This window comes from Carettochelys insculpta, chromosome 19, assembly GCF_033958435.1.
Source record: "Carettochelys insculpta isolate YL-2023 chromosome 19, ASM3395843v1, whole genome shotgun sequence".
In the NCBI taxonomy this organism is placed as follows: domain Eukaryota; kingdom Metazoa; phylum Chordata; order Testudines; family Carettochelyidae; genus Carettochelys; species Carettochelys insculpta.
The window spans coordinates 12,164,097-12,191,374 of record NC_134155.1 but is presented as its reverse complement, the minus strand read 5'-3'; the positions used below and the strand labels follow the sequence as shown (position 1 = coordinate 12,191,374).

Below are 27,278 nucleotides of genomic sequence, written 5' to 3'. Positions count from 1 at the left end.
ATAGCATGATTGCTCTGAGAAAAACATTCCGGACACCCAACAAGACACACAGACATGTCTACTGCCCTAATTACCACTCCAGTTTATATCATCTTTACATCTGATGTAGTTCTTGTGCTCATAGTCGCATGGTACATGAAATCTGCTTTGCACTGGTGCAAGGCTCTAGTCAGCAGAGTTACACGAGTGTAAAAGCAGCACGAACAAGATTAAAATTAGGTGTAAACATCTTAACTTGAACATTTTCAGGACAAGACTGAAGGACCACCATAACATACAAAAAATCTGCCGTCTCTGGTAGTCGTTACTGCTGACTTTGCATTACCTAAAAATAAATCAATAGTTTTGAGTCTATACAGGTTGGAGACACCCACCTAAAAGTCTAAAGCCTCAAGCAACAAAAGCTGCGTGAACAGCTGACCGTCACAGACTAGACAGGGAGCAGCTGCTTATGGTTTTGATTGCATCTTCCCCTCTTCTTTTCCTTTCCCTCTGAAGTGCTAGGAGGCGGGTCGAGGCCTACAGGCCATGAGCATTAGCAACAAGGGAGCAGGATAATAGTACTGGGATCTCGGCCTTGTTCAGCAAGCCGTATGCTTACGAACAGCAATCGGGAAAACACACGCTTCCAGTTATCCCACAGTACATGTGCTGAGAGGGGACTCCCTGTGGCCTATTAGAACAACCCAGTCAGCCCGTGGCTGGATGCCAATTGTTAGCTGTGCGACCTCATGACTCAGCTCTGTGGCAGCCCCCACCCGCTTGGCAGCTTTTTCCCAGGAATACTACGTGCTCCCCACCCAGGCCCTCTGTATTCCCTGTGCCACCCTTACAGCCAGAAAGGCACATCCCTGTCTGAGCCCTGCCAGAATCTGAACAGGCCCATCTGACTCCAAATCTCTATGACGTCTGACCAATATTGCAACGCCACACGGTATCTTTTGGGGCCATTAATTTACAAGAGTGATTTTGCTATGAGTGCTTTCTACTCCAGGGGGAAGGGCTGGCACAGCTCTGCCAGGAACTCAGAATGCTGAGTGGTGATTAAAAGCAAATCAGCCAGGCTGCAAACCCCTCTGTGTACCACCTCCTAGAAACACTTACAGGTTCTGGCTCAGACTGGATTCTCCAGAGAGCAGCCAACAAAGAAAGGATGTTGGGATAAACAGCCTGAGTTTAAACTGACTCACAACCTTCTTTCTGATGCAGGAAACAGACAGGACTTGCTGTACAAGGGGCACTCCCAGTCCTGAAAGACTGACACCATCCACACTGCCAGAGCTCGAAGATAAAGCTGGGGTGACCTCTAGAGAGAGAGATGTGGGTGTCTGAAGAACTGGGATCCCAGAACATGTGCCTTGAAGGTTGCCTTGAAACAGCGTGAGCCTCTGGATTCTGCACAGTGCTGCTAACGTTGTGTTTCACTAATCGCGAACAATGTCACTCAATAGCCTGCTGGGTTTGAAGTAGCCCTGGGTTCTTCACACTGTCTGCATCAGCTCTCATTCGAATCAGTTGTTATTTTCCTATCTTCTGGTGTCTGACCAGGTCTGCATTACAAACCCTTCCCAGCACAGCTGTCATTTGCAACATGATGAGATGTGATCCCTGACAGACGTAGCTGTGCTGGCAAAAGCCTCTCACATAGACGCAGTTATGCCAGCAAAACCGTGCTTTTGCCCACATGCCTTATTTCACTCAGGGAGGGTAGAATAAGCTATAGCAACAAACGTGCCTGCTGCCTCCACACTCACAGTGTCCCAGTATAGCTGGCGTTATGTGCACCCATGGAAGCACATCCTGCCACGCTCTCTTTTCTTTTGCTATGGAGCCTGTCCAAGAGATACTGCTCTTACTAGACAGTCTCCTTACTTTAGGGATCTCCCCAAAGCACTGATTATATTTCTGTTCCACCATTATTAGGAATCCAGTTCTGCCCAACAATTAATCCCCTGTGTGGTCACTCAGGGCTTGTCTCCACTACACTGGGGATCAACGCTGCAGCAATCAATCCACCGGCTGTCGATTTATCATGCCTCCTTAGATGTAATAAATTGATCTCCGAGTGCTCTCCCATACACGCCGACACTCCACCAAGATAAGCAGCGTAGCAAGCATTGATGGGAGACCGGCCCCCCGCCAACCTTAGCACACATAAAACACTACAGTAAATACATCTACTTCAACTACCCTCCCCGCTGGAGTTCTGTAGATTAGATTATGGTGGGGTTAGTGTAGACAAGGCTTCAGCATTTCACTCTGTCCTCTTCTCTCACTATTCTTTAGCCTTTTGCATTTTCTTCTTCTCCTTCCCCCTTTCTATCTATCCATCCCTAACTCTTGTTGGGCATTTACACCAGACTCATCTGTGGGATCTGGAAACTTTTTCTTGCTCTCTTCCCCGGTTGTCTCCACCTTCCATCTTGTTTTTTATTTGAATAGCAGCAGCTACCGAGTGCCAGCACACCCCTTTACTTCATCAGCTCAGAAGCAACATCTTAGCATGCCTCCTATCCCGCCTCTGCAGAGCCATGGCCTGGTGGCATATGACAATGCAGTGAAAGCATCTGCTGACAAAAGCAGTCAATGAAGTTGGAAAGCAGCCTGCAGGATGTCCCTTCGAGCAAAGAAGGTCACAATGGGCATTTGTCACGGAATTCTGTGTGTTCACCCCATGTACTACTGGCAATCTTTCAAGAAGGCATGAGCAGTTTGGCACTGTTGCGGGTAAAGGAACACACGAATGCTCTGGAGGAGGGGTTCCTTGATATAGGTTTCTATCCACCCTCACCCTTAAGCATCTGCTTAATTTTAAGCATGAAAATATTCCCATTGACTTCCATTGGGCTACTCGTATGTCCTAAGTTAAGCGTGTTCTAAAAGTACGTTGCTGGATTGGAACTTTTGCAAAAAGGTCTTTTGCCTGGTCCCCAGATCATGCTTTGAAACCTTTTCTTGCAAGACACTCTTTGGATCAGCTTGGGTTACCTAATCTTCCCTCACTCTGGGGCACACTGGGCCCTAGCCATAGCCCATTCTATTGATAGTGAAGTGATAGGTAAGTACCTTAAATGATTCCAAGAAACCTCCATGACCTCCGTTCTCAAACTTGTCTTCCTCTGGCCCCAGACCGAGCATTGCCTGAGTGTGGGTATGGAGCTCATCATGGAGGTTGTCCAGCAATGCAGCTCGTGTCCGGTCCTGAAAGAATGAAAAGGGACATAGCTGGTGGTGTGTGAATTGGTTCGACTGTCTCTTGGTGCAGAACCAGGGAACAATGATGCAACAATGGCTCTGTGCAGTGGATATCATCTCCTCAAGCAAAAGGCAGTCACGGGATCAGGATCTCATTGCAACAGCATCTGAATGTATGGTGAATGGGACTACAAATTGCACAGCTAGCAAAAACCTGTGGTCGCTCTTCCATTGGTTGCCTTGATGGGCTGAGCCAGCTCAATTAGATGAGGTAATAAAGTCTAGGACATAGAATCACAGAATATTAGGGTCGGAAGAGACCTCAGGAGGTCATCTAGTCCAACAAACCCCCTGCTCAAAGCAGGACCAACCCCAGCTAAATCATTCCAGCCAGGGCTTTGCTACACCTGGCCTTAAAAACCTCCAGGGATGAAGATTCCACCACCTCCCTAAATAACGCACTTCACTACCTCCTAGTGAAATAGTTTTTCCTGATAGCCAACTGAGACCTCTAACTGCAACTTGAGACCATTGCTCCTTGTTCTGTCATTTGTCACCACTGAGAATAGCCTGGCTCCATCCTCTTTGGACTCCCCCTTTGGGTAGAAGGAGGCTGCTGTCAAATCCCTCCCCCACCTCTTTTTTGTATTCTGTGGACTAAACAAGCCCATTTCCCTCAGGATCTGCTCATAAATCACACACCCCCAATCCCTTACGGTCAAATAGATTCTGCAGGACATTCATAGTTCACAGCAGCATAATTTGTAACCCCCTTTCCTGCCTGAGGGAGAATGCAGGACTAGCTTCTGTTGAGACCAAATACACCTGGTTCAGATTGTGGCTTGAGAACATTATCAGCACTGCTGGGTGGGAACCCACACTACATTACAGTATGGCAGCGGAGAACTGAGGGCTGAACAAAAGCTCGGCCATGTAAAAAAGCTGCAGGGAGGGGAGAGGGGCTTGCAAATGTCTCAGGGTTTGTATCACATTGAGAAGTAAAACACTGGGGAGACATGTTCCCATCATGCCCTGCACCGGGGGTTGGCACCTACACAGAGGGTCACTTAGAAAATGTCCCTTAATTAAGGCGTTACTTGGTAAGGGATGAGGTTCTACTTTCCCAAGGAAAATTTTGACCTAGACATTTTACTGGGACATGGCAGCCCAGGGAGGTGGATGGATAAGAACTTCCTCCATTCATACACCAGTCGCTTCCAGCCTTACTCTGTCTTTGTGCCTGGCCCCAAAGAGAGGACAGTGGTGAGGGAGGGAAGCATGAGAGGGAGATACCAGGGAAAGAGAAAAAGAGATTATTTACTCTCCTTACCTCCAGCTTCGCAAACTTGTCAGATTTGCAGCAAGCATTTTCAGCATTGATGAGTTTGGTAAGCAGGAACTCCCTGAACTCTGCATTCTAGGAAGGGGTAAGTGAAGCCAGGTTAGTAAATCAAAGCTGCTTTAATACTCTGAAGCTACGTCTACAATATGCGTCTGGAATGCTACTTCAAAATAGCTGGGTGTTACTTCAAAATGCATTTTGTGTGTAGCAGAGTTATTCCAAAATAGGATATTTCAAAATAACTCTGTAGTGTAGACATAGCCTGCAGTACCTGACTCTTCCATAATCCTCCATGCCAGCAAATACATCACAAAATATCACATCCAGGCCCCGGGTGCTTTAGTATTAGTGACAAGTTACAAATCTGTCCCAAAGATCCATTGTGATTTACTATTTTCAGCTATGTTGGATCTGAGACCTGACCAAATCAGCATTCCTTCCTTCCAGCCTGGGCAAAGGCAAGGTGGGGAGGAGACACCTAATAACAACCATCCTCTGAAAGGAACAGCCACAGTGTCTTTATGGGCATGAAATAGGGGTGTCAGAATGTCTTGGTCCCACCTGAAAAGAAAACACTTCACTGCTGCAGCATGGCCCAGTGCACAAAGCACTGGGTTAGGCCTCAAGAAACAGGTGTGCAACTCCTGACTCTGCCACTGCTCTCCTTGAGCAAGTCACTTTATCTCTCTGTGCCTCAGTTTTCCCATCTGGAAATCGGGGCCAGTGATACTGAGCTGCTTTGTAAAGCACTGTGAGATCAATTGATGAAAAGTGATAGATATAAGAGCCAGATATTATTAATAGGATGCTGGGCATTGGCTCATCAGTGACTCTGAGGGAAAATGGCACCACCTACTGTCTCAAAGGAGCTATTCATTCTACTGGAAAAAGTGGGTGCCACTGGGATGGAATTCACCCCTGTGCAGGGGGACAGCACAAGGTCCAAACATGCAATTAAATCCAATTTAAGCCTTAGTTTGAACCCAGGGCTTGTGCTGATCTTCACACATGCACCCTTTATATTAAGCATTTCCTTAAATACAGCACGTACTTAAGGAAACAAACTTTTACATAACAAAACAGCAGTCATGTAGCACTTTAAGAACTAACAAGATAATTTATTAGGTGATGAGCTTTCATGGAGCAGACCCACTTCTTCAGATCTGGCCATAGTGCTGTACTGGAAATGACATGACAGTTTTACACAAGTGTCTGATTTTATGTACACAAAGATATAGTGTGGGATACACTGGAAATCATCTTTAAATAGGAAATTAAACATAAAGTAGATCTAAACTAACTAGATTGAGATCCTCCTGCCAAATTCATTTTCATTTGCCACTCGGGATTTTTCCCAAATCCTGAAAGGTCAAAGGCAGTGTTCCTTCTAATTTCTTTCCATCCATGGGTAGAATAGATTTTGTTATGTGCACTGACGCATGTATGGTTGTGCACCTCCAGTAGAGAAACACATGCTGCATGCTGTGGGTGCTCTGCTAATCAGCTGGGTGGCATCTAAATCTCTCCTGGGCGGCTACCAAACTATTCATCTTACATGGAACACTGGTCAAAGTTTCATAATTTACTGTTCCTTCAAACTGCCTGCATTCAGCACCTGCATCGGCCAGATCATCAGCAAATGTAACTCAGCATAGTTTCACTCACTGATTGATCTGCACCAGTGGAGGATCAGGCTCTAAGGCTTTGCTCTAGCTCTGATCACTGTCCTACTGTATTTTACCCTCTAAGATTTACCTGGTCTTGCTCAGGCCCTTAACTCAATTAATTTTTTTGCGGGGGAGAGGTGAAAAAGAAAAGGAAAATGTCCAGGCTTCATTGAAATCATTGCTCTGGGGTGGGGATGGAGATGAGGGGTGCTGTATGTGGCTGCCTAGGGAGAGAGGACAACCCCAGTCCTCTGTCACTGCAGCAGCCTGGGGCCAGGTGAGAAGTGCCCCTCCATAGCTGCTGCAACTCCAGTAGGCACAGCCAGGGAAAGGTCCAGATTTGTCTGCCCCCTGCACACCCCAGCCAGAGTGAGGAATGCAGCAAATTATGCGCTTTCCCCTCACTGCCTGACAAAGGGAAACAGGCAGCAATATCCCTATACAAACTGGGGGGGTTCAGTCCCCTGGCCCTCCCTATAGGGCAGCTGAGGGTGGGAGCCTTGGGGCTGGATAGTTCCGGGGTGGCATGTCCCCAGCAAGCCCCTTTCACTCCAGATTTGGTGGTCCTAGCTCTGACTGTTTAGGTGGAGTGCTTGAACAGACAGACAGACAGACAGCAAACTCTCAGATATACAGTGGATAGGAAACAGGTGCATTTTGAGACAGTTTGGGTGGATAGTGTTTTTTTTTTTTAAAAAAAAATACCCCACAACCTGCTTGGTTGCGCTTCCTATTAGGCTCCTTACTTTTTGAAATATCGGTGGGCTTGGCAGAGAAGGGCCAAATGATGGGACATCCTCCCTGGCAGTGACCGATACCTATTGGAAACAGAAAAAAACAAGAATATGTGAGTTGCCTGAACCCATGGGTGCCACAACAACATATTGGTCATGACCAGAGTATTCATTTTGCTTGGAGTACCTTGGCAGCAAGACTCCTTATACCAGGGATGTTACAAGGCCAAGTGTGCAAACATTAAATGCACTGCATTACAGCCCAGCCCACTTAAGAGATACAATGCTGTGATCAAGGGAAGCACTGAAGCACTCAACTGGGAGCCAGGTGACCTGGGTTTTATGCCCAGCTTGGTCTTGGATTTGATATATGAAGTTGAGCAAACCTCTGTGCTTATGACAGATGGAGATACACATCTCATAGAGATGGAAGGGACCTCTGAAGGTCATTTAGTCCAGCCCCCTGCCTTCTTGGCAGGACCAAGCACTATCCCCCTCTTTTTTTAAAAAATCCATTTTACCCCAGATCCTAAATGGCCTGCTCAACGATTGAGCTCACAGCCCTGGGTTTAGCAGGCCAATGCTCAAACCACTGAGCTATCCCCCTGGTTCACTTTTCCTGTTTAGCCTGTAAGCTCTTTAGGGGCAATGGTAAGGTCTTACACTGTGGGTAGAGGCTAGTGTTTCCTGTAGGCTTTCTCTCTATCTGTCGTGGTGGTATACTGGTGAGCGTAGCTGCCTTCCACGCAGTTGATCTGGGTTTGATAATCACTTGCTCTTAGGGGGTAAACTCTTCAGGTGCATGGGTCATCTTGCTTACAAAGCCTAGCACCAAAGAGGCCCTGATCCCTGAGTGGGGCCTGTCGGCCTGGCCACTGTTCAAACAACAGAGAATTAGTAATAACCCTGTCTCAGGGGTTTACAACGTTACCCTTCACCTCGCCTCTGCTGGCGTCCCCCCAGCCCAACACAGAAAGAGAGGGACGGTGTGAGATTTTGACTTTACTTAGAGTGCATCTGTTCGTATGAACAGGCTAATGTACCACACCAGCGGATAATTTTAGCTTTCCATCTGACAAGACACCACCTGTGCCTTTAACTGTCTCGCCCGCTCCTGATGTCTGCAGTGCTCTGGCAATCAGCCAACTTGTTAGAAGAGTTAAATAGGGCATAAAGATGGATCTGAGTAAACTTTAGACAGATTTGCCATCAAATTGGGTGGCAATTTGGACATGGAGCAAGGAAAAGTACAAATCTAATCAATCCTACTTTGCTACTGCCAGACCTGAAGTCACTGAGGCAGACTAGCTGGTTAAGGCCTGATGTTGTGAAATTATGTTTCCATTTGGATGATTTAATTTGCGTGGTTGGTTCTCTTGTTAAATGCCCCTTTAAGTTCTAATATATTTAACTCTTCCATTTTACAAGCCAAAGAAACTCATTGGCTTAGCCAAGGAGCATGAAGAGTGCAGAACAAGCAGCTCATTGCACAAGGCAAGTGTCCTTTTCACATTTCAGTCACAATCTGGAAGCATGCGCAGAAAACAAGAGGAACTGACAGTCCTAACCAGGTGGGGTGGGGTGGGGTAGAAACCACATTTCTATGTGAAAGTTGTAACAGTCAGACTCCTCCCTTAACAGCCAGAAGGCTAAGATGAAACAGGAAGCAAATCCCTTTTTACATTGTCATGCAGAACGAGATTACTGATTCACCTCTAAGTTCCCATTGTGAGCTGTTTCAACAATGCTCTCATGAAGGATCCGTGGCGCAGCCCAAGGAAGTGCATTGAAATGGAGTAACAGAGATACTGAAATCCCATCTGAGCAGATGGGAAAAAAGCACCCCAAAAGTTACTCGAGTAAAAGCACAGCTGCTTGTGGGGGTGTGCTGAAATACAAGTCACCAGTGTCCCTCTGGGAAACTACTTGAGTAAAAGTACACATGCGTCAGATCTTGATTGTACTCAAGTATCTGGTAGTGAAAGCAGCTGCACTGTTACTCAAGTAACTTTTTGAGTACTTATTCTACCTTTGCATCTGAGAGATATGAGGGGACAGGACTAACTGTGAGGAATATAAAGTGTATTCTTTATTGAGGCAGATGCACACATACAGCCCCTGTGGTTTACTCCGGTTCTCTAGCCCTCAGACATCTAACACAACTAGTGCTGCCTTGTATCCCGAACCCCAGGTCTCACTACCCAGGTTCTACCTGGAAGAGACTCTACGAAACTGTAACTACAGGCTCAGGACTCTGTCTCTAGCATTACCCTGCCTCAGCACACTTCCAGCCAGGGTCTTTGCAGTAATTGTTTTGCATGTTCCCTGGCCTCTGGATAGAAAACACTCAGGTTCCATTGTAACATTACCAGTCAGATCACCTTTACAAGCGCAAATATTTACCTAAAAGCTTACACAAAGGTGACTCTCGCCTTAGCAATGTACCCACTGCAAGGCTAATAATGTATTCCTGCAGTAAACACATTCACTTTATGGTTAACTCTAGTTAGTTTTTAATTAGTTTCATATGAATTCTGGTTTTGCTCATAGCTTCAAGCAATGTATTTTGAATTTTAAAAATTATACATATAATATATTTTTATTTTTATTCTGTGTACATTTGAAACTGTACAGAATTTAAATGTTGCAAGACAAATTAAAAAACTAAATAGCATACTAATTTAATATCCTCCATTTATAATTAGCATACTATTAGAGTTAAATTACATACTGTACATTTATCTGTATTATATTTAACTATATAATAATAATTATATATAAAATTATATATATATATATATATAATTATTTATGAAGCTTAACTATTTATATGTATACACAGTATAAAAACAAATAGGAAATATATATATGTAGCCCACAGAAGGAGAAACTGTTTGTGAACTACTTATATATTGTCCATAAATCTGAGGCATATGCCAATTTCACATATTTCAAACTACTCATAATTTTTACTGCAGGAAAGATTAATTGTTGATTGACATAGCTGTCTCTTTTCAGGCAGACACAGAGGAAAGAACCTAAGCAAGTGGTTAAATTTGAACCATGTGCTTAGTTCCCATATGCTTTAAAATAAGTGTGCTTAAGAGCCTTCTGGAATAGGAAACACTTCCTGATTACAGACCATAGAGAGCATTGGCCAGATCATCAGCAGATGTAAATGGTCATAGCTCCAGTGACACATATGAAGCTATTGACAGTGAATTCCTACTGCAGATTGTCCCTGAATATATAATTTCTATTTCAATTACTATGACTATTAGCCAAGATAGTCAGAGATGTAACCACATGCTCTGTAGGTCACTGAGCCCTTATCTACACTACCGCAAGTCACTGACCTAAGCTATGCAATTTAGCTATGTGAATAATGTAGCAGAAGTTGACATACTTAGGTCTGCATACAGTGGTATCCTCACAGCAGTAAGTCAACAGCTGATTCTCTCCTGTTGACTCTGCTTACTTTTCTTGTTTTGCTGGAGTATCAGAGTCAAGGGACGGTGCTTGGCAGTTGATTTATTGCATCTATGCTAGACATGATAAATCGATGCCTGCTGGGTTGATTGCTGCCCATCAATCCAGTGGGTACAAGACATGCCCTAAATCTCTGACCGCTAGAAGCTAGGACTGGATAACACGAGACAGATCACTCAATAATTACCCTATTCTATTAATTCCCTCTTAGGCAACTAGCACTTAACACTGTCAGAAGATACAATACTGGGCTTTGTGGACCATTGTTCTGACCCACTATGGCCATTTTTATGTTTTTACTGTATAACTTGCTCTTTCTCTGTGTTCCTGGATGGGTCCATAGGACCAGTTCAGTGGAGAAACTTGCAGGATGAAGGCCTTACATACCCAGGAGCTTTTCTTTAGTATTTACGCATATCAAGATATTTCCTATAGTCAATATAAGGAAATACCAGGGCATACCATATTTTCCCATTGATTTTAATGGGTTTTGGATAAGCCTTATAGCAAGGTAACCAAGGCCCTAAATCTTTTAAAGATTTACATACATATATGGTAAATTGTCAATCACAATACAGAAAACTAAGCACTCTGCAGTCTTCACAGCATCTGAGCCCTAATCTATTTATCCAAGTTAAAACTGGCAAGCTCTTAAGCATGAGAACAGCCATTCATTGTCAGATTTCAGGTGGGCTCACAGAACCAACATTCAGTAGTTTTAATTTTCAGAATCCTCTTACCTTATAGGATTCACTGTCGGTCTCAGGGTTCTCCACTTGCACAACAATGTATGCATGCAGAAAATTCGAGGCAATCATGTCTGGGACAAAGGGAGTGTTTTCTTCTTGAAATATAATTGCCACTATGTCATTACCAATGTGTCTTTTTCTCTGGAGCTGAATGGAAGGTATAAACATTTGGGAGTTAAAATGAGTCATTCACATGTCTCCTGGAAACAGATATCCACTTCGTATGAGCAATTATTTAGACCAAAGGTTTCAAAGTGGGGTGCCCACAACTAGAACTTAAGACAGAGTGTATTCTACGTCCCTTGGAGACTTTAAATCAAGACTGGATCTCTCTCTCTCTCTCTCTCTCTCTCTCTCTCTCTCTCTCTCATAGGCAATAGCTTAAAGGGAAGTTATGGGCTTAATATAGACATTATTGGGTGAGGTTCTGTAGCCTTTATTATGAAGAAAGTCAGACTATATGTTCATAATGGCCTTTCAGGCCTTAAAATCTATTATTTCAATTCCCTAAATTCATGTTTAGGCCTCTCAATAAGTAGCTTGATTTGAAACAGCCTCCATAGCTCCCAACAGCCCAGAAAATGAAGCTAAAAATGCTTTGCTAATAATTTAGATGTCCAACTTTAGCCACTAAAGACTGAAAATTGTAAGATCACTAATTTCATTGGGTCAAAAACCTGCAGGGATTTGTAGATTAGACTCAACAACACCTGCTAAATCTCTAGTAACAGAGAGATAGCCGTGCTAGTGTACATACTATCAAAACAAAAAAGCAGTCCAGTAGCACTTTAAAGACTAAGAAATTATTTTGTTAGTCTTTAAAGTGTTACTGGACTGTACTGGACTGCTTTTTTATTCTGCTAAATCTCTGTTGCTCAACATTTAAGGAAAATCACTTAGGCCCGATTGACACATATTGTACCAATTTAACTCAGTCAGCTGAAGGTTTGATGGGTTACCAAAATACTTATACTAGTACAACCCCTCATGTGAGCACAGATATACTCGTATAAAGGTATGCTTTACCAATATAGCTCATTCCCGTTCCTGCTCAGGAGTAAGCTACACTGATCTATGGCACCTTTATACGTATACAACTGGGCTCAGCAACCATTCTGAGGCGGAGTGCCGAAATTTGACTTTTTGTCCTCTATGTATGGTCTGAGTGCCGGTGATAGTTTTTAAAGGTCACTAATAGTCCTATTTACAACAGCTTCATTAATAAAAAAATAAAGATGCAGAACTTTACTATTCAGATGGTGGTTGGTAGCATTAGCTGGTCTTTTGTTAATCCACTGGCAGCATGGCTTCAAGCAAGCTCCCAGTGCATGTGAAAGAAGCAGTAGGGTTGGGCTCCCACCTCGCATGACAATGAAAATCACCTCATCTGCCACTCTTGGCACCCGTGCCGGGAGCTCCTGACTCCTGATATGTAATTTCATCAATTCACAAACTAGTGGGCTTTGGGCCATTTTAACTATAACATAGGCCAGGTCTACACTAAGAGGCAAAATCAATTTTAGACACACAAATCCAGCTACGAGAATTGCGTAGCTGGAGTTGATGGATCTAAAATTGATTTTTTTTTCTGCCATCCAAACAGTGGGAGCGTGACAGGAGAAACTCCCATATTTACTTCCCTCACTCCTTGCAACTGCCAGGAGGAGTACCAGGGTGAACAGTGGCACCATGACAGTTCAATTTAGTGCAGTCCCACTAGGCATGCTAAATTGAACCCAGAAGTTTGACCGCCAGCACACTGATATTCCTGTAAGTGTAGACGTAACCATAGTAAAAGGGGTACAAGTCTGCATGTAGCCAAAACCTTAACTTTCTTAACCACCCGCATCTCAAAGGGCTTGAATTTAGGGATTCTTCTAGGTAGTACCAATAAAGGTGAGACGTGTCTAGTGGAAATGAATGCAAAATTTTTCATTCATTCCGGATGCACAATGTCCATTTAATAATTCCAAACTTCATTGGCGATTCTAATAGTTAGCTGTTCCTTTCTGTTTAACAGTTTCTCTCTCTGTGTCTTTCTCTCTCTCACCTGCTGTGTATCTCCTTCGGTAAAAGGCAACTTTGTGGAGACGTGAAACATAATCTCTCTGTCTCTGAACACGGTGTACACCGACTGAGTACCAGTCTGACCATGTGTTACATCCAGGCCACCTCGGAAACTACAAATAAAAGGAAAGGTTGGGAAGAACTGAGTACTAGCAGAATGTTGACTCAAAGTAACAGCTTGTTACATTATTTAACAGGAGAGACAATTATTTTCTGAACCCATGTCTAGTTAGCGACACAGAAAACTAGCCCATGTTTCCTATATAGTTAGTCATTGTCTTTGGGGCTGAGAGTCACCGTGGGCCCTGTGGCAAGGTGGGAAGGGGGCCCAGCTCTGCACCCCTGGAAGGAGCAGGGCCATGGGCAGAAAGGGCAGGGCCTACGTCAGTCAGCCCTTAGTGAAGTTCAGATTGTGTCACTGTCCCTCCCTCACAGCCACATGGGGTGGCAAAGCAGTGCTACTGCAGCCATCCGAAGGGGCCCTTTGAAACGCTGGACCCCTGTGCAACTGCCCCCTTTGTCCTCACCTGTTGGTATGCCTGGTTATTTCTACAGGTAATTAGCTGATATATAATAAGTGTAATTATTAGCGAGCTGGACCTCAGAATATATGTTAGCTTAATTTGCAGTGGTTTGGAGTTTAGAGAAGCGTCTGAGAGCAGATGTTTGGCCAAATTATCTGACATGTCCAAGAATCATTTCCTGTCCTAGTCATGGTCTGAACCTGGAAGCCCCAAGCTGTGTGAAAGCAGAAGTATCAGAACGCTTCAGAAACTTTAAAAAAAACAAAAAACATGGCCCACAGCTAGGAGTAAAAATGATGAAAATTTGGGTGCGTTCAGTCTCCATGGGCTGCTCAGTCTTTAGCTTTTTTGCAGAGACAGCCAAGAAAGCCAATAATTGGTTCCACTTCCGGTAGTGTGATGTGGGCATCAGCCTGCTAGGCCCATCGAGGCCTGATCCTGCAGTCCTTAGGCATGCATAACTCCTGTCGAAGCAAACAAGAGGACTTGCAGGGTCAAGCCCCTGCTGTTCCCCAAACCTGCATCTGTTGGAGAAGGGCTGACCTCCTGAGTAGCCTTGGGGCTGCTCTAATATGCATTCAGATACCAATGGACAAAAAAGGCCTTTTGTTTCTAGTTTGTACAACACAGTCCGGCAACAAAGTGACTTCTGTTTCTTTTTTGGATGTTTGTACCCCTTAAATGGTGTTTTACTACATTTACTTATAAAACTGCTTCCTTTATTTTCCTCACCCTTTGAAATCCTGGAGTGTTATGGTTTCCCCTAGCAAGTTCAAGAAGTTCTTGAAAGCAGGGCTCTCCTCATTATTCCCAAACAACTCTTCCTCCAAAGTCTGCAAAACACATCAAGAAGTAAAGTGAAAAACTCAGGCTAGTTTTCACTCCAGTGATGCAGGGGCCAGCCTGAAAGTTTAAATACTCATCAAAATAAGAGGCAGATAGTGTAATAACGTGCTTATACACCAGCATTCCTGGTGTCTGGCCTTGATATTACTTATGGGCCGTGTCTACGCTAGCCAAAAACTTCAAAATGGCCATGCAAATGGCCATTTCGAAGTTTACTAATGAAGTGCTGAAATACATATTCAGCGCCTCATTAGTGTGCGGGCAGCTGCGGCACTTCGAAATTGAGGCGGCTCATCCCAACGGGGCTCCTTTTTGAAAGGACCCCGGTTACATCAAAGTCCCCTTATTCCTATCTGCTCATGGGAATAAGGGGACTTCGAAGTAGCCGGGGTCCTTTCGAAAAGGAGCCCCGTCGGGGTGAGCCGCGTCAATTCTGAAGTGCCGCGGCCGCCCGCACACTAATGAGGTGCTGAGTATGTATTTCAGCACTTCATTAGTAAACTTCGAAATGGCCATTTGCATGGCCATTTCGAAGTTTGGGGCTAGTGTAGACATAGCCATGGTAACATAAATTAGGGTAACTCCACTGAAATCAATGGAGTAACTTTGGTGTAAACCCAGATCAGAGTCAGGCTCAGGTTGCACAATCTCCACCTAGCAAATGAGTAGACTGTGGTGGGGTAGATAAGCCCAGCAGGCTGACAGCCACTGCAGGCCTCAAGGCAAGGATTTATGTATGGGGCGTGGGGGTGGTGAGGTCTAGCTTCATGCTCTTACAAGGGGTGGAGCCTCAGGCAAATGAGGTGAGACCAAGGGCAGTCAGCCCTTAGTGCCGTCCAGAGCATAGCGCTGGGCCCTCCCACCCCTGTTCTCAGAGCCATGTGGAGCGGCACAGTGGTGCTCCCATGGCATTTCTAAGGGGCCCAGGGCTCTGACCATGGCCACTGCTGCAATAGGAGCTGCAGGGAGCTTTGGGCACCTTTGAATTGTGGGGCCCAATGCAGTTGCCCCCTTGCCGCCTCCCTTCAGCAGGCCTGCATAAGCCACGCCTACTGGCTGCAGCATGGAGAGAGTACAGCAGAGAAGCTAGCGTGGGTATCAGCTTTTGCTGCAGGGAGCTGGTTTCAGCTGTAACGATTCTCCTGTTATGAGGGACAATGAACAAAACGAATGCATGGGACTCTGAGAACTGGATTGGTTGTGGGTAGATGATGGATGACTGGTTGGGGGTAAATGTAGTAAAGGGATCACAATATTTCTCATGAGAGCACTTTTTTGCCTTTATTTCTTTGGGAGTTCTTCCTCAGAACTAGAGTTAGTTGGGAAATTTCTGACACAACATTTTTTTCCACTGGCCAAACTCAAATAATCAAATCAAGCCTCTTTGCAAGAAAGGGGCAGCACGGACAAATCTCATGGTTCTAAACAGTTTTTGAAAAACTTTCCGAACTTTTGAAACAGGCCATTTTGACATCAAAATGAAATTTCATTTTTTTAGAGTCAATCTAACTGCTCATTTTGGAGTTTTAGCTTTTAGTATGCAAGTTGGGGTGAGGTTAAATACAAATCAAAATGAAACATCGGAACAAACCACTTCAATCAACCTGTTCCCCACCCCAAAAATAGTCCAATTATTGGTTTGAAAAGAAAGCCACAAACAAACAAAAATTGAGATTCTGACTTTTCATTCCATTTCAAGTTAGGGAAAAAATATTCTAAATTTTGAAAACTCTCCTGGAACAAGATAGCCTTTTCCTACACATCTCTACTCCTAACCACAGTGCAGCAACATGAACTCAGCACACGACATCCCTAGTTTTTAATCCCAGCTCCATCTTTGCTGCACGGTTAGGCCCATCACCTGACTTTCTGAATCTGACTAGCCCCAGACTTTGAGAGTGAAAGAGGATGATGATGTTCAGAACCTGACCCCAGATTTCAACTTCATAGCTCCTAAATGCAGAAGGGCTTAAAATATGGGTCTGAATTTTACTAGTTTAGCTTCCACTTGGGAATACACATGTCCCATAAAAGTTTCTCCCAACAGGTTGCTTGAAGTTAAATGGGAGAGGACCAGTATCCCTCCTCTGCATGGATGGTACATTATATCCACACCAGGAAAGAATGGCACATCAACATTCAGTGTTCCCTGTAAGCTGAACGCTTGGGCAGCTGCCCAAGAGAAATTCAGCTGCTGCCCAACCGATTATCAGAGCAGCCACAGCCACCCACAATGGACAACCTGTGTTTCTTTGGGTGGTGCACATCCACGCATGCGTCAGTGCACATATAAAATTCATTCTACCCTTGAATGGAGAAAGTTAGAGGGAACCCTGTTAACATCATTACACCTGAAACCCCCTGTGCATGAGACCCCCACATCTTCAGCAATCTTTGTTCTTCTCTTAAGACTTCAAAGTTAAAGATGAGATACACAACTTAAGAGGACCCATGAAAGATGCTGCAGTCCAAAGGTGACTAATTTTAATTGCTTTGCAACGTGCAATGGAAAAAGTATTTTCAGTCGCCTCTCCCTCTCTCAAAAAAAAACTGAACAAATAAAAAAATTCTCAAATAAAAACTAACTGCATAGCAATACCTGACAGGTAAGTGAATGCCCAAGTCAGGAAGCAATGGGAAAGTCACTTTTCTTTGATTGTTTCTCTCCTACTTGTGGCAGTCAGTAAAATGAATTTGTCTGCACTTCATGCTGTCTCAAGCACTCAACACTGAAGGAGGCCTACGGGTATTGACTCATCTTCTGCTTTCTAAGAAAACTGCCCCAAAAAGCATTGCCTGTCTTCAGCAACCAACCCAAATTAACTATGCTGATGCTGTCTGCATGCACCTCTACTCTCACAGCATGCTGAAAGCCACTTGGTTGGAGTCATGTACATCAGCAAAGGAGCAAGCCATGGTGTAATTAGAAACATTTGACATGTGGTGAAGTCTGCTGAAGTTTGGCTGAGGCTTGTAATTGAGAGTTTAACATTTATACCATTATCTTCTGCTCTACTCTGCATTGATTAGGCCTCAACTGCAGTATTGTGCCTAGTCCTGGGCCCCACATTTTTGGAATGATGTGGAGAAATTGGAGAAGGTCCATAGAAATGTAACTAAAATGATCATTTGTCTAGAAAATATGACCAGTGAGAGAAGGCTAAAAGAACTGGGTTTGTTTAGTTGGGAAAGAGAAAGCCGAAGGGGGACGTGATAGCAGCTTTCAAGTACCTGAAAGGGTGCTACAAGCAGGAGGGAGAAAAGTTATTCTCTGCAGCCTCTGAAAACAGGACAAGAAGCAGCAAGGGAGGTTTAGAATGGACACCAGTAAAAATTTCTTAACAGTCAAGGTGGTTAAACATTGGAATAAATTGACTACCGTGGTTGTAGAACCTTCATCATCGGAGATATTTAAGAACAGGTTAGATAAACAGCTATCAGTGATGGTCTAGACAGTGCTTGGTCTTTGCCGTGAGTGCAGGGGACTGGACTCAATGACCTCTTGCCGTCCCTTCCAGTTCTAGTGTTCTATGATTCCTCCTGAGGGATCTTTTCCCAGCACTAAAATGCAATCACTTTTACAGGGGGCCATGAACAAGGTTCCTTCTATTTTTCATCCATGTGTACAATAGATTTTGTTATGTGCATTGAGGCATGTGCAGATGAGCATCACCAATAAAAACACACACTGCCAACTGTGGATGATTGCGGACGCTCTGCCAATCAGCTGAGTAGCACCTCAACCTCTCCTGGGTACCTGCCCAAGTGCTCAGCTTACAGGGAACACCATGCATGATGGCTGTATGTTACCACAGCACAGTATTAATGCTGTATGAGTCAGGAAGTGAGTACACCCTGCTCAGTTGAAATTACAGGCGGATTTTAGTAAAACACAGTTCAAAATTCCGCCTGATCACCTTCCTCAAAACTCACCTCTGCTGTGATGTCTTCAAAACACTCCCTTCCGGCATTAGGCAAACAGCAAAATGAGCCTTTCCTTTTTCTGCTAAACTCTTCACTTTGTTACCTCATGCTCCCTCTTTCCCATTTGTTTGTTTCTCCCTAAGTGACAGCTTCTCTGACCCTTCAATATGTGCTGCTCCCTGAGGCAGAAACTAACGCCGGATCCTCAAAGGTGAAGGTGCTTTCCTCCCATTGAAATCATACGTTTGAGTATCTGAGCCTAACTTCATTACTGAGAGTAACTAGCACAATGGGGCCCTAATCCTTGATTTCATTCTCTAGCTGCTACTCACCACAATCCAAATAAAAAATACTATTTACAACACATAGGTTCACAATATGCCTAAAAACCAAGTCATTCCCCTTAAAAGTCCCTGCAAGGAACTTCAAATTGAAAAAAAAGTACAAAAAGTACAGTTAAAATATTAAATCTAAATAAATACTTCATTGGACCATTGGCGCCTTAATGTAGGCCAATTTGGTATACTTCATAATAAATGGACCTTAATTATCATCCTTGCATTAGGGATTCAACACACAATAAGATGAAATATGGAACTATAATTCAAATGCTTGTCTGAATAATATCTGTTAAATTATAAGATTCATCTCTGTCTATATTGCACATGCTAAACTCCTAGGTTAATGAAAGCATTTTCAGGGAACACAGATCTCCACAGTCTACAATCTTCTAATAAAAATATAACTGTTTGGCTGCCTAAGCGTACGCCTGACTAAAAAAACCCTGGCCACTAAAATGCATTTTCCAATTAAGTTAGCTTGGGAGTTGATTTATATATTCATTTATTTTTCAAGTATATCATTTATTAAGGAACAAAGAAAATGTGCAGGTAATAAGAAACATATTATGGGAATGAAAACACTACAATATAATGACAAACCTTTAGAGGTGTCAAGCACCTGCAGTTCCCATCAACTTCAGCAGGAGTTTTGGGTGCACAGCATTTAAAAATTACTCGCCCCAGATTCTTTTGAGAAAGTGCTTACTGGAATACAATGGGGTTACTTACCTGTTTAAATTTTTGATAAATCACACCAAACTTAAATGTGTTATTAACCTCGTGTTCATCGTAACACACTATCATCTGGGATGCCTGAAACAAAACATAATTTGAATGATGTCATTCAGTAATTTCCAGAACCTGATTTTAAAATGTTGCATAGATAAAAATGGTGCCTAGGAAAAGCACAGTTAAGACTGGAATGCTAAAATCTATTTGGCATGGTGAAAAAGTCATCCTTGTTCACCAGGCTCCAAGCTCTTACCTGTCATTTGTGTGTGCTACACTTGTTCCTAGCTCAGTAATATGGAGGGTCAGGGCCAAGGTGATCAGAGATCATCAGAGCTTCACAAATAACTAATTTTTTGATTCCCTGGCTGAACCAAAAATTTAAAACAAAACCAAATGTTTTGGGTAAAAACAAAACAATTTTTTTATTCAATGTTTGGCAGCCCATTTTGTTTCAGTACAGATCAAACATTTTGTCTGACCGGAAACAAAATGAATTGTTTTGTCTTCAAGCTTTAATTTTTAAAAAAAAACAAAATTGAAGGAGAATCTGAAAACAAATGTAGCCCCCTTCTGCCTACAGAAGCCACTGACTTTTATTGGGAGGATCCTTTGTGATGCAATCTGGCTCTAGAGACTACAACTTCCAGGATGCCTTGGGGAAAAAAGGAAGGAAACGGTGGCTTTCTTCCAGGCAGGGAGAGAAGATGGGGATCTCCATGTTTTGGGAAGTTACAGCTTGCTGCTGAGGGCATGCTGTGGCCTGTGATTGAACAGCCCACGTCAGGACAGGTGTGGAGCCTTTTCTCAGTCCAGGAATGACTAGTGGAACACAGAACATGCACCAAGTTGTCTCCAGTCCAACTGAGACCTGCAAGTGGGCCAACGCAAGCAGGTATCTTCAGCTCTGATACCTGAGGGAAGTACACTCCGGGATAACTGATGGCACTGTAATGCCAGTTGGATGCATTTCATTTATTTTTCTGTTCTTTGTTAACTGATTTTATTTTATTTTAGTTTGTAACACTGTTCCCTTAAGTTATTCTTCACTACCCTACCACTACGGTCTTCATTACTTAGAAGACCAACCCCATCAGGGTCAATCTTCCAGAGTTTGATTTCACACGCCTAGTGGTGACACGTAAAATTGAACTATCTAGGGTCAACACTGCACCCCTGTATTCTCCAATCTCATGAGGTGTAAGGGAGGTCAATGGGAGAGTTTCTGCTCTCAAGCTCCCTCAGTGAGAATAGCAAGGTACGTCAACTGTAGATAAATCGACTCCAGATATGGGATTGCCGTAGTTGGAATTGTGTATCTACAATCAATTTTAAGGGCTGCTGTAGACCTGGCCTAAGTAAAGATATGTATTAGTTCTAATTTGATCAGTTAGATTTATCTTATTTATAATTGTTGCTTTTGAGTTAAACCCAGTTTATTACTGGAGTATTCCTGGAGGTTCCCAAGGCACACCCTTAAGGAGCCAAGCCAGCTGCCATTGTATACGTCTTTAGAAATATAGCACATAAGCAAAGGGGTGGAAAGGGACTCCCAACTATTCAACACCACCACTGGGACACTCAGGATTTCCTTTAATATTAAAACCATCACGCACACAAGTGAGTGTTGCCTGCTACCGAGTAACCCGTGGAGGAAAGAAGGAGGGTTTTATATATAAAGTGCATGACAATGGAAAAATCAAACCATTTCATTTTGAAAAGAGCAAAACAACACTTTTTTATGTTCTTGGAATTTTGCAGGAGTAGTTCTCGATGGAAATAATCCAGTGAATTTGACAGAAATTTGCAAAATGTTTTAGCACCTAGAAGAGGCATTTTTGGCCAAAAAAATATCTTCCCCTCTCCCTCACTCTGGAGGTCAGTGCCCCCAAATGGCTGTCAAACTAGAGGCACCAAAAAAGACAAAGAATACAAACAAGAAAGGGTGGGATGTACGTAGAGCAGATGTCATTACATAGGGCCCCTCTTTTTCTGTATTTCTCAGAAGTGGAAATGGATGGAGCGTGGTATCTGAGGGGGATGGATATTCCAGACTCTTGGGGCAGTGCAAGATAAGGCATGATAATGGGGCTGGCTGGAAGAGGGACAAAGGTGGTGGTCAGGTGCACCAAATATAGGTAAATCACAGGAAGAAGCAGATATGGCCCAAGGCAGAACACTGACAGTGGGACCTAGCTGCTGGGTGGTGGATGTTATAGCCAATTGGAGCACAGGGCACTGAAGGCACAGGGCCCAAGGCAACCACCTTGCTCACCTAGCTGTAAGACTAGGGCTGGGAAGAAGGAAGGGGACCTGGAAGATGCAAAGATAAAGGCAAGGTCAAAGTTATTGAGACCCTCGAAGGCGTAGAACAGTGGGAATCAATGCCAAGATGAAAATACAGGGGCACATTCAAAGCAATGGTGAAACCAAACAGGTACTTCCATAGACAATAAGGGCCCAAATTTTCATTGGCCTCATTTGCTAGCCCCAGCTGGAGGAAATACGACTGAACTTTAACACACTACTTGCACCAGCAAAGAAGTTGGCCAATAAAGTCTGCTCATGGAAGGTACTGAAAATCCATAGCTCCCAGTGCCTTCAAATGAATCTGGATTTGAACTTCTCAAAAGTCAGGGGCTGTTGGGATGGGAGATTTTGCTTTTCTACCACCAGGTAAATTAAAGGCTGCCCCATGGGTCATCATGTGGGACATCTTCATCTTTCAATACTGTGCATGTTTTTTTAAACAAATAGTGTTATTGGGAGAGTACTCATCAAAGACATTCCTCTTAATGAACTGTGCACAATGGGTGTTCTCAAATGTCTGAATAATGACAACAATAATAATTTTGACCTTGGTTTGCACTAAAAGATGGTCCAAATGCTTTCTGATGTACGCTGTCTCCAACCTACAAGCATCTTAAAAAATGATGAATATGCTTTAGCTACCCCGTAAGGGGTTATGGCAGCACAATTACATAAATTGATAAGCAGTGACAAACAATTGGAATCCCTGTGTAGATCTCTTTTGAAGAGCACATTTTGTTCCAACTCACATCCTCCTCAGCAGGTAGAAATGATCACAGCACCACAGAGCAAGGTTGTCCCAAACCTGGATGGTACAGCCCATTTATTCATATTTTATACCAACTAAACCAGCTCAAAACTGAATGTGGAGCAGCCCCAGATGTCTGAGAATTCCCATACTACATGGTGTATCTTTGTCTCCCACTGAAAGAATAAAAGCCCACTTCAGCTATTTGCTAATGAATTACTCCTTTCATTTAATGATCTCCAGTTCATATTTGCCCAATGACCTTGGTGAGGCTATATATGTATCTTCCCATGAACACTTCATTGGATTTCACTGCTTTTAAAAATGGCATGAGTGTGGAGTTCCAACATAAAGGCTACAATTTGCCAAACACCCGAGAGAGTTGTGTCCCGATCAGCTGGAAGTTTAGTTCCTAACTCCCTTGGGCTCCTTTGAAAAGCTCAGCCACATTGAATGAATGCCACTGTCCTTCAGGGGGAAGGAGGGACATTTCATGGTCACAGGAGAATCACACCATGAGCCTCTTAGTTTTCTTTCAGAAATGTTCTAATAGTGGCTGTAAAAGGAGCAGCCTCTTGTTTTCCTCCCACGCATGGAGCGTGCAAGTATGTCACTCCTTCATTACTGTCTCCTTCCAATGGGAGTTTCATTGTTACAGCAGAAACATGCTTCCATGGAACTATGGCCTGGTTTGTCTTGTTTCATGCTCTTTAAACAATTATATTAAAAATAGGCTATGTCATTAAAAGCCACTCTTAAATAGAACTGTCATGATTCTTCAAGTGTCCCAATGATCATGACTACGTCACTGAACCTCAAAGGTTCAAATTATTACTTGAATCATTATATAGTGTCCCAAGCACTCTCAGCAGCACAGAGAAATCTTTTGGGCAAAAGTGGGTGTGAATTCAGAACTCAGAAGTATCCCCTGTTTCACATGATACACTGACAGCCCCGTGTGAATCCCATGAATAATATATTCCACTCCAAAAATGGAACAAACTACCTGCCTCCATATTTTTATAGCAGTTAAATAGGTTTCAAATGCACAGGCATAAATCTGACTTGAAGCTTGCGACAAGAATTTGATAACACTCTAAGGGAAGGTCTACACAGCAAAGTTATTTCGAAATAACAGCTGTTCTTTCAAAATAACTATACTAGCAGCAACGTAATGCAAACTTATTTTGAAATTGGTAAACCTCATTCTACAAGGAATGGTGCCAATTTCAAAATAGGTATTGTTAAGACAGGGACTAGTGCCTATTTCAGAATAAGCCATTGTGCGTCCAATGGCTCTATTTCGAAATAGGCTCTATTTTGTGTAGATGCTCCATTTCAAAAGAGCTAAGTGCTATTTCAAAATGCATTTGGTGTGTAGCAGCGTTATTTCGAAATAAAATATTCCAGACTAGCTATTCTGGATTATTTTATTTTGAAATAAGGTTGCTGTGGAGAGACATAGCCTCAGGCCATGTCTACACATATCTCTCCCTTTCAGAAGGGGCATATCAATGAGGCACTTCCGAACAGGTTAATGAGGCACTGACATGCATATTCAGTGCCTCATTAGCATAATGGCAGTCAGTTGAGTTTTGAAAGTGCTGCTTTTGAAACGCAGACTGGCTGTATAGATGTGGGCACTTCAAAATAAACCCTACACTTCGAAATTCCCTTATTCCAAATTCGTTTGGGGAATAAGTACATTTCAAAGTGTGGTGCTTTCAAACAGACCCAAAAATCTCAAAGTGAGACCCATCAAGTTTCCCACCGATACTACATGAAACCCATTAGTTCCATATCATTTGAATACAACATCATGAAATGGCCCCAGGTTTGCTCAAATCTGGGCCCAGATTAGCACAAAAAATTATAACCTTTAAATTGAATCTGAATTGTAAAATCTTTAGGGTATTTCTACATTGCATGTAAGTTCAGGTATCAAACTCAGGCTCATGCTGAGCCCTCTTCTATCTGTGCACAAATTGCACTGACCAATTGCTTGCTCCGAAGTTCTCATGGGTTTGAGCCTGAGTCAAATTGGTTTCAAGTTCTGTTGGTTCGCAGTGTAGGCACGGTCCCTATAGACTCATGCTCTGCAAGTCTTTCAGAAGTATTCCACAATCCCACAAACTGACTTTCTTGGTACTCTGGACAGTCAGGCTTGGCGGACAGTCAAGTTGTCTCTCACTGCACCACAAACAAAGGGCCACATTCTGGGAAGGTGTTAACAAGTTTGCAATATGCGTGATTTCAGAGGAAATCCTGGAAACCCAGGCTGGGACCCAGTGTTCAAAAATTCCTAACCTGGAGTTACAATGAGTATAGACACTTAAACCCTAAATTATCAAACCTAGGGTCTGCTAACTCAAGTTCTACTAAGTTGGGTTTATATTGCAGTGTAGACACAGCCTTTGTGAACTTTTCCAGGGATGTGATCTGACTCTGGAGCTTTTAACCATGGCCTCAAACCTTGGTCAATATTGTCTAGCAGCATGACCAACACTTCCACTGCTTACTGGGCTCTTAAAAGACATTTTAAGGGTAGATTAGGGCTAACTAATGGCACAGAACACTGGGAGCCAGGACTGGCGGCTGTAAACAAACTTTACGGGTCTGCAGGAAACTGCCAAACCCATGATAAGTGATCATCTGGCTAACTGAATCATGTCGGACCATGGCTATCGACAGACCAGAGAGTGCCAGGCTAGAGAAGTTCAGCAAGTAGTCAATGATTTGCATGGCAATAATCATCACACACCACAATGAAACTCTGCAAGCTTCTTTTTGTTCACGGTTTTGTGTGTATAGACATTACTGCCAGAGTCATTCAAAAACTTACACACCCTCCACAAATGAGATTGTGTGCACTGACGCAAAAGTAGGCAAGAAATCAGAACATGTGTTTTTCCACCACGACAGTAGCAGCTGTTTGCTATTAAACCTCTTTTTGGTTTGCATACAAGTAGCTAACAGCCTCCTCTATGTTCTACATGCAGCACAGGGGTGGGAATGTAGAGGCTGTCTCACCCTCCACCTTGAAGAAGATCAAGATTATTTTCAGTTAAATTAATCCACTGGCATATGGTGCCCAGGATCGACTTGCTCCTTCCTATTTTGAAGATTTCCAATTTCATATCCTGACTCATCTAATTAAAGAAATGGTATATTAGGAACTACAGCTACACAAAACTGAGACAGAAACTTCCTTAAAGAGAAAGAGTGTTCATTTCTGTACCCTATAAAAAAGTACCCAGTGGTGTCAGTGAATACAGACCCACTCATGACCAAGGGGAGGAACATTAAATTTTTGCGACCCTAAACCAAGTTCCATGACTCTCTAGAATTCCTGTGTCACACACGTTACACTCTCCCTTTATTCCACCAGCAGTAAACAATTTACAAGTACCTAAAAGAGGGTTATAAGGAGGAGGGAGAAAAATTGTTCTTCTTTCCCTCTGAGGGTAGGCCAAGAAGCAATGAGCTTACACTGCAGCAAGGGAGGGTTTAGGTTGAACATTAGGAAAAAATTCCTAATGGTCAGGGTGGTTACCCACTGGAAAAAGTTACCTAGGTAGGTGTGGAATCTCCATCACCAGAGACATTTAAGAGCAGCTTAGATGGACATCTATCAGGGATGGTCTAGATCAGGGGTTCCCAAACTTTTCAGCATCACACCCCACTTTTGATTTTTGAGAAACCCTCATGCCCCCCCACCTTTTTTTACCCCAGGCCAGCCACCTCAGCCACCTGTGAACTGCCTGCTTGAGCCCCTCCACTCCCCCAATGCCAGGTACCACCAGCCCCTCATCTAACCCCATCCTCGTCTTACCCCCCCTACCCACGCTCACTCACCTTTGCAGGAGGCAGCTAGCTCCACATGGTCCTTTGCCAGCTGCCTGCTTTTTATAGTGACTGCGCTAGGTCACCCATGTGAAATGCCAGGGGCTGAGAGCTGGAAGCAAGGGCTGGCTTTTTCTTCAGGTGAGGGGAATGACTGGGGGGTGGTGTGGGGGCTGGGTTGCCTCACTCCCCCCCTGGAATTTCTTCACGCCCCCCAGTTTGCGAAACCACGGTCTAGATTGTGCTTGGTCCTGCCAGGAGCACAGAGGACTGGACTCGATGACCTCTCGAGGTCCCTTCCAGTTCTAGTGTTCTATGATTCTATGCTTGCCTGTGTCTCTTGAGGGTCGGTTATTTCCTTGCTTTACCACTCTTACCTATGCAGCTAACTAGCCAATTGTGTGAGCACCAACCTATTTTGCATATGCAAAGGAGTGCACAAATTAGGTGTGCAATGACACAAGCAGTTTTCAAAACCTCTAGGTACAGCATGCCAGAGTATTTGATGGTCTTTAGCCTCACCTTGGGATACAAGACTGGGTTAAACTTCAGTCCGGAGGCATCATCGCAGAAAGCCTACCACAAACAAAAACAAAATTACCTCTCTGTTACTATTAAAATTAGCCAGTACATCTGTGATCAGAAAAGCACTTGGCTTCTTTTGAACATCTCAGTGAGGGGAAAATAAATGCAATTCCCTCAGAGAACTTGACTTCTCCAGTGTACAGGCAGAACTGCCCTCTCTAATCTGCACAGCAGACCTCACCATC

At 43.6% G+C, this 27,278-nt stretch overlaps 1 protein-coding gene across 1 annotated transcript in view; it reads right to left on the bottom strand.

Moving 5' to 3' along the window:
* The window catches only part of RAP1GAP2 (RAP1 GTPase activating protein 2), a 120,681-nt gene that overhangs the window by 18,859 nt on the left and 74,544 nt on the right, over positions 1 to 27,278 (bottom strand). Inside the window, exons 8-15 of the mRNA XM_075013339.1 lie at positions 27,031 to 27,084; positions 19,608 to 19,691; positions 14,500 to 14,600; positions 13,227 to 13,356; positions 11,168 to 11,323; positions 6,951 to 7,022; positions 4,526 to 4,612; positions 3,067 to 3,201 (exon numbers count right to left, since the gene is read on the bottom strand). Coding sequence (XP_074869440.1) covers positions 3,067 to 3,201; positions 4,526 to 4,612; positions 6,951 to 7,022; positions 11,168 to 11,323; positions 13,227 to 13,356; positions 14,500 to 14,600; positions 19,608 to 19,691; positions 27,031 to 27,084 — 819 coding nt within the window. The remainder of the gene's footprint in view (positions 1 to 3,066; positions 3,202 to 4,525; positions 4,613 to 6,950; positions 7,023 to 11,167; positions 11,324 to 13,226; positions 13,357 to 14,499; positions 14,601 to 19,607; positions 19,692 to 27,030; positions 27,085 to 27,278) is intronic.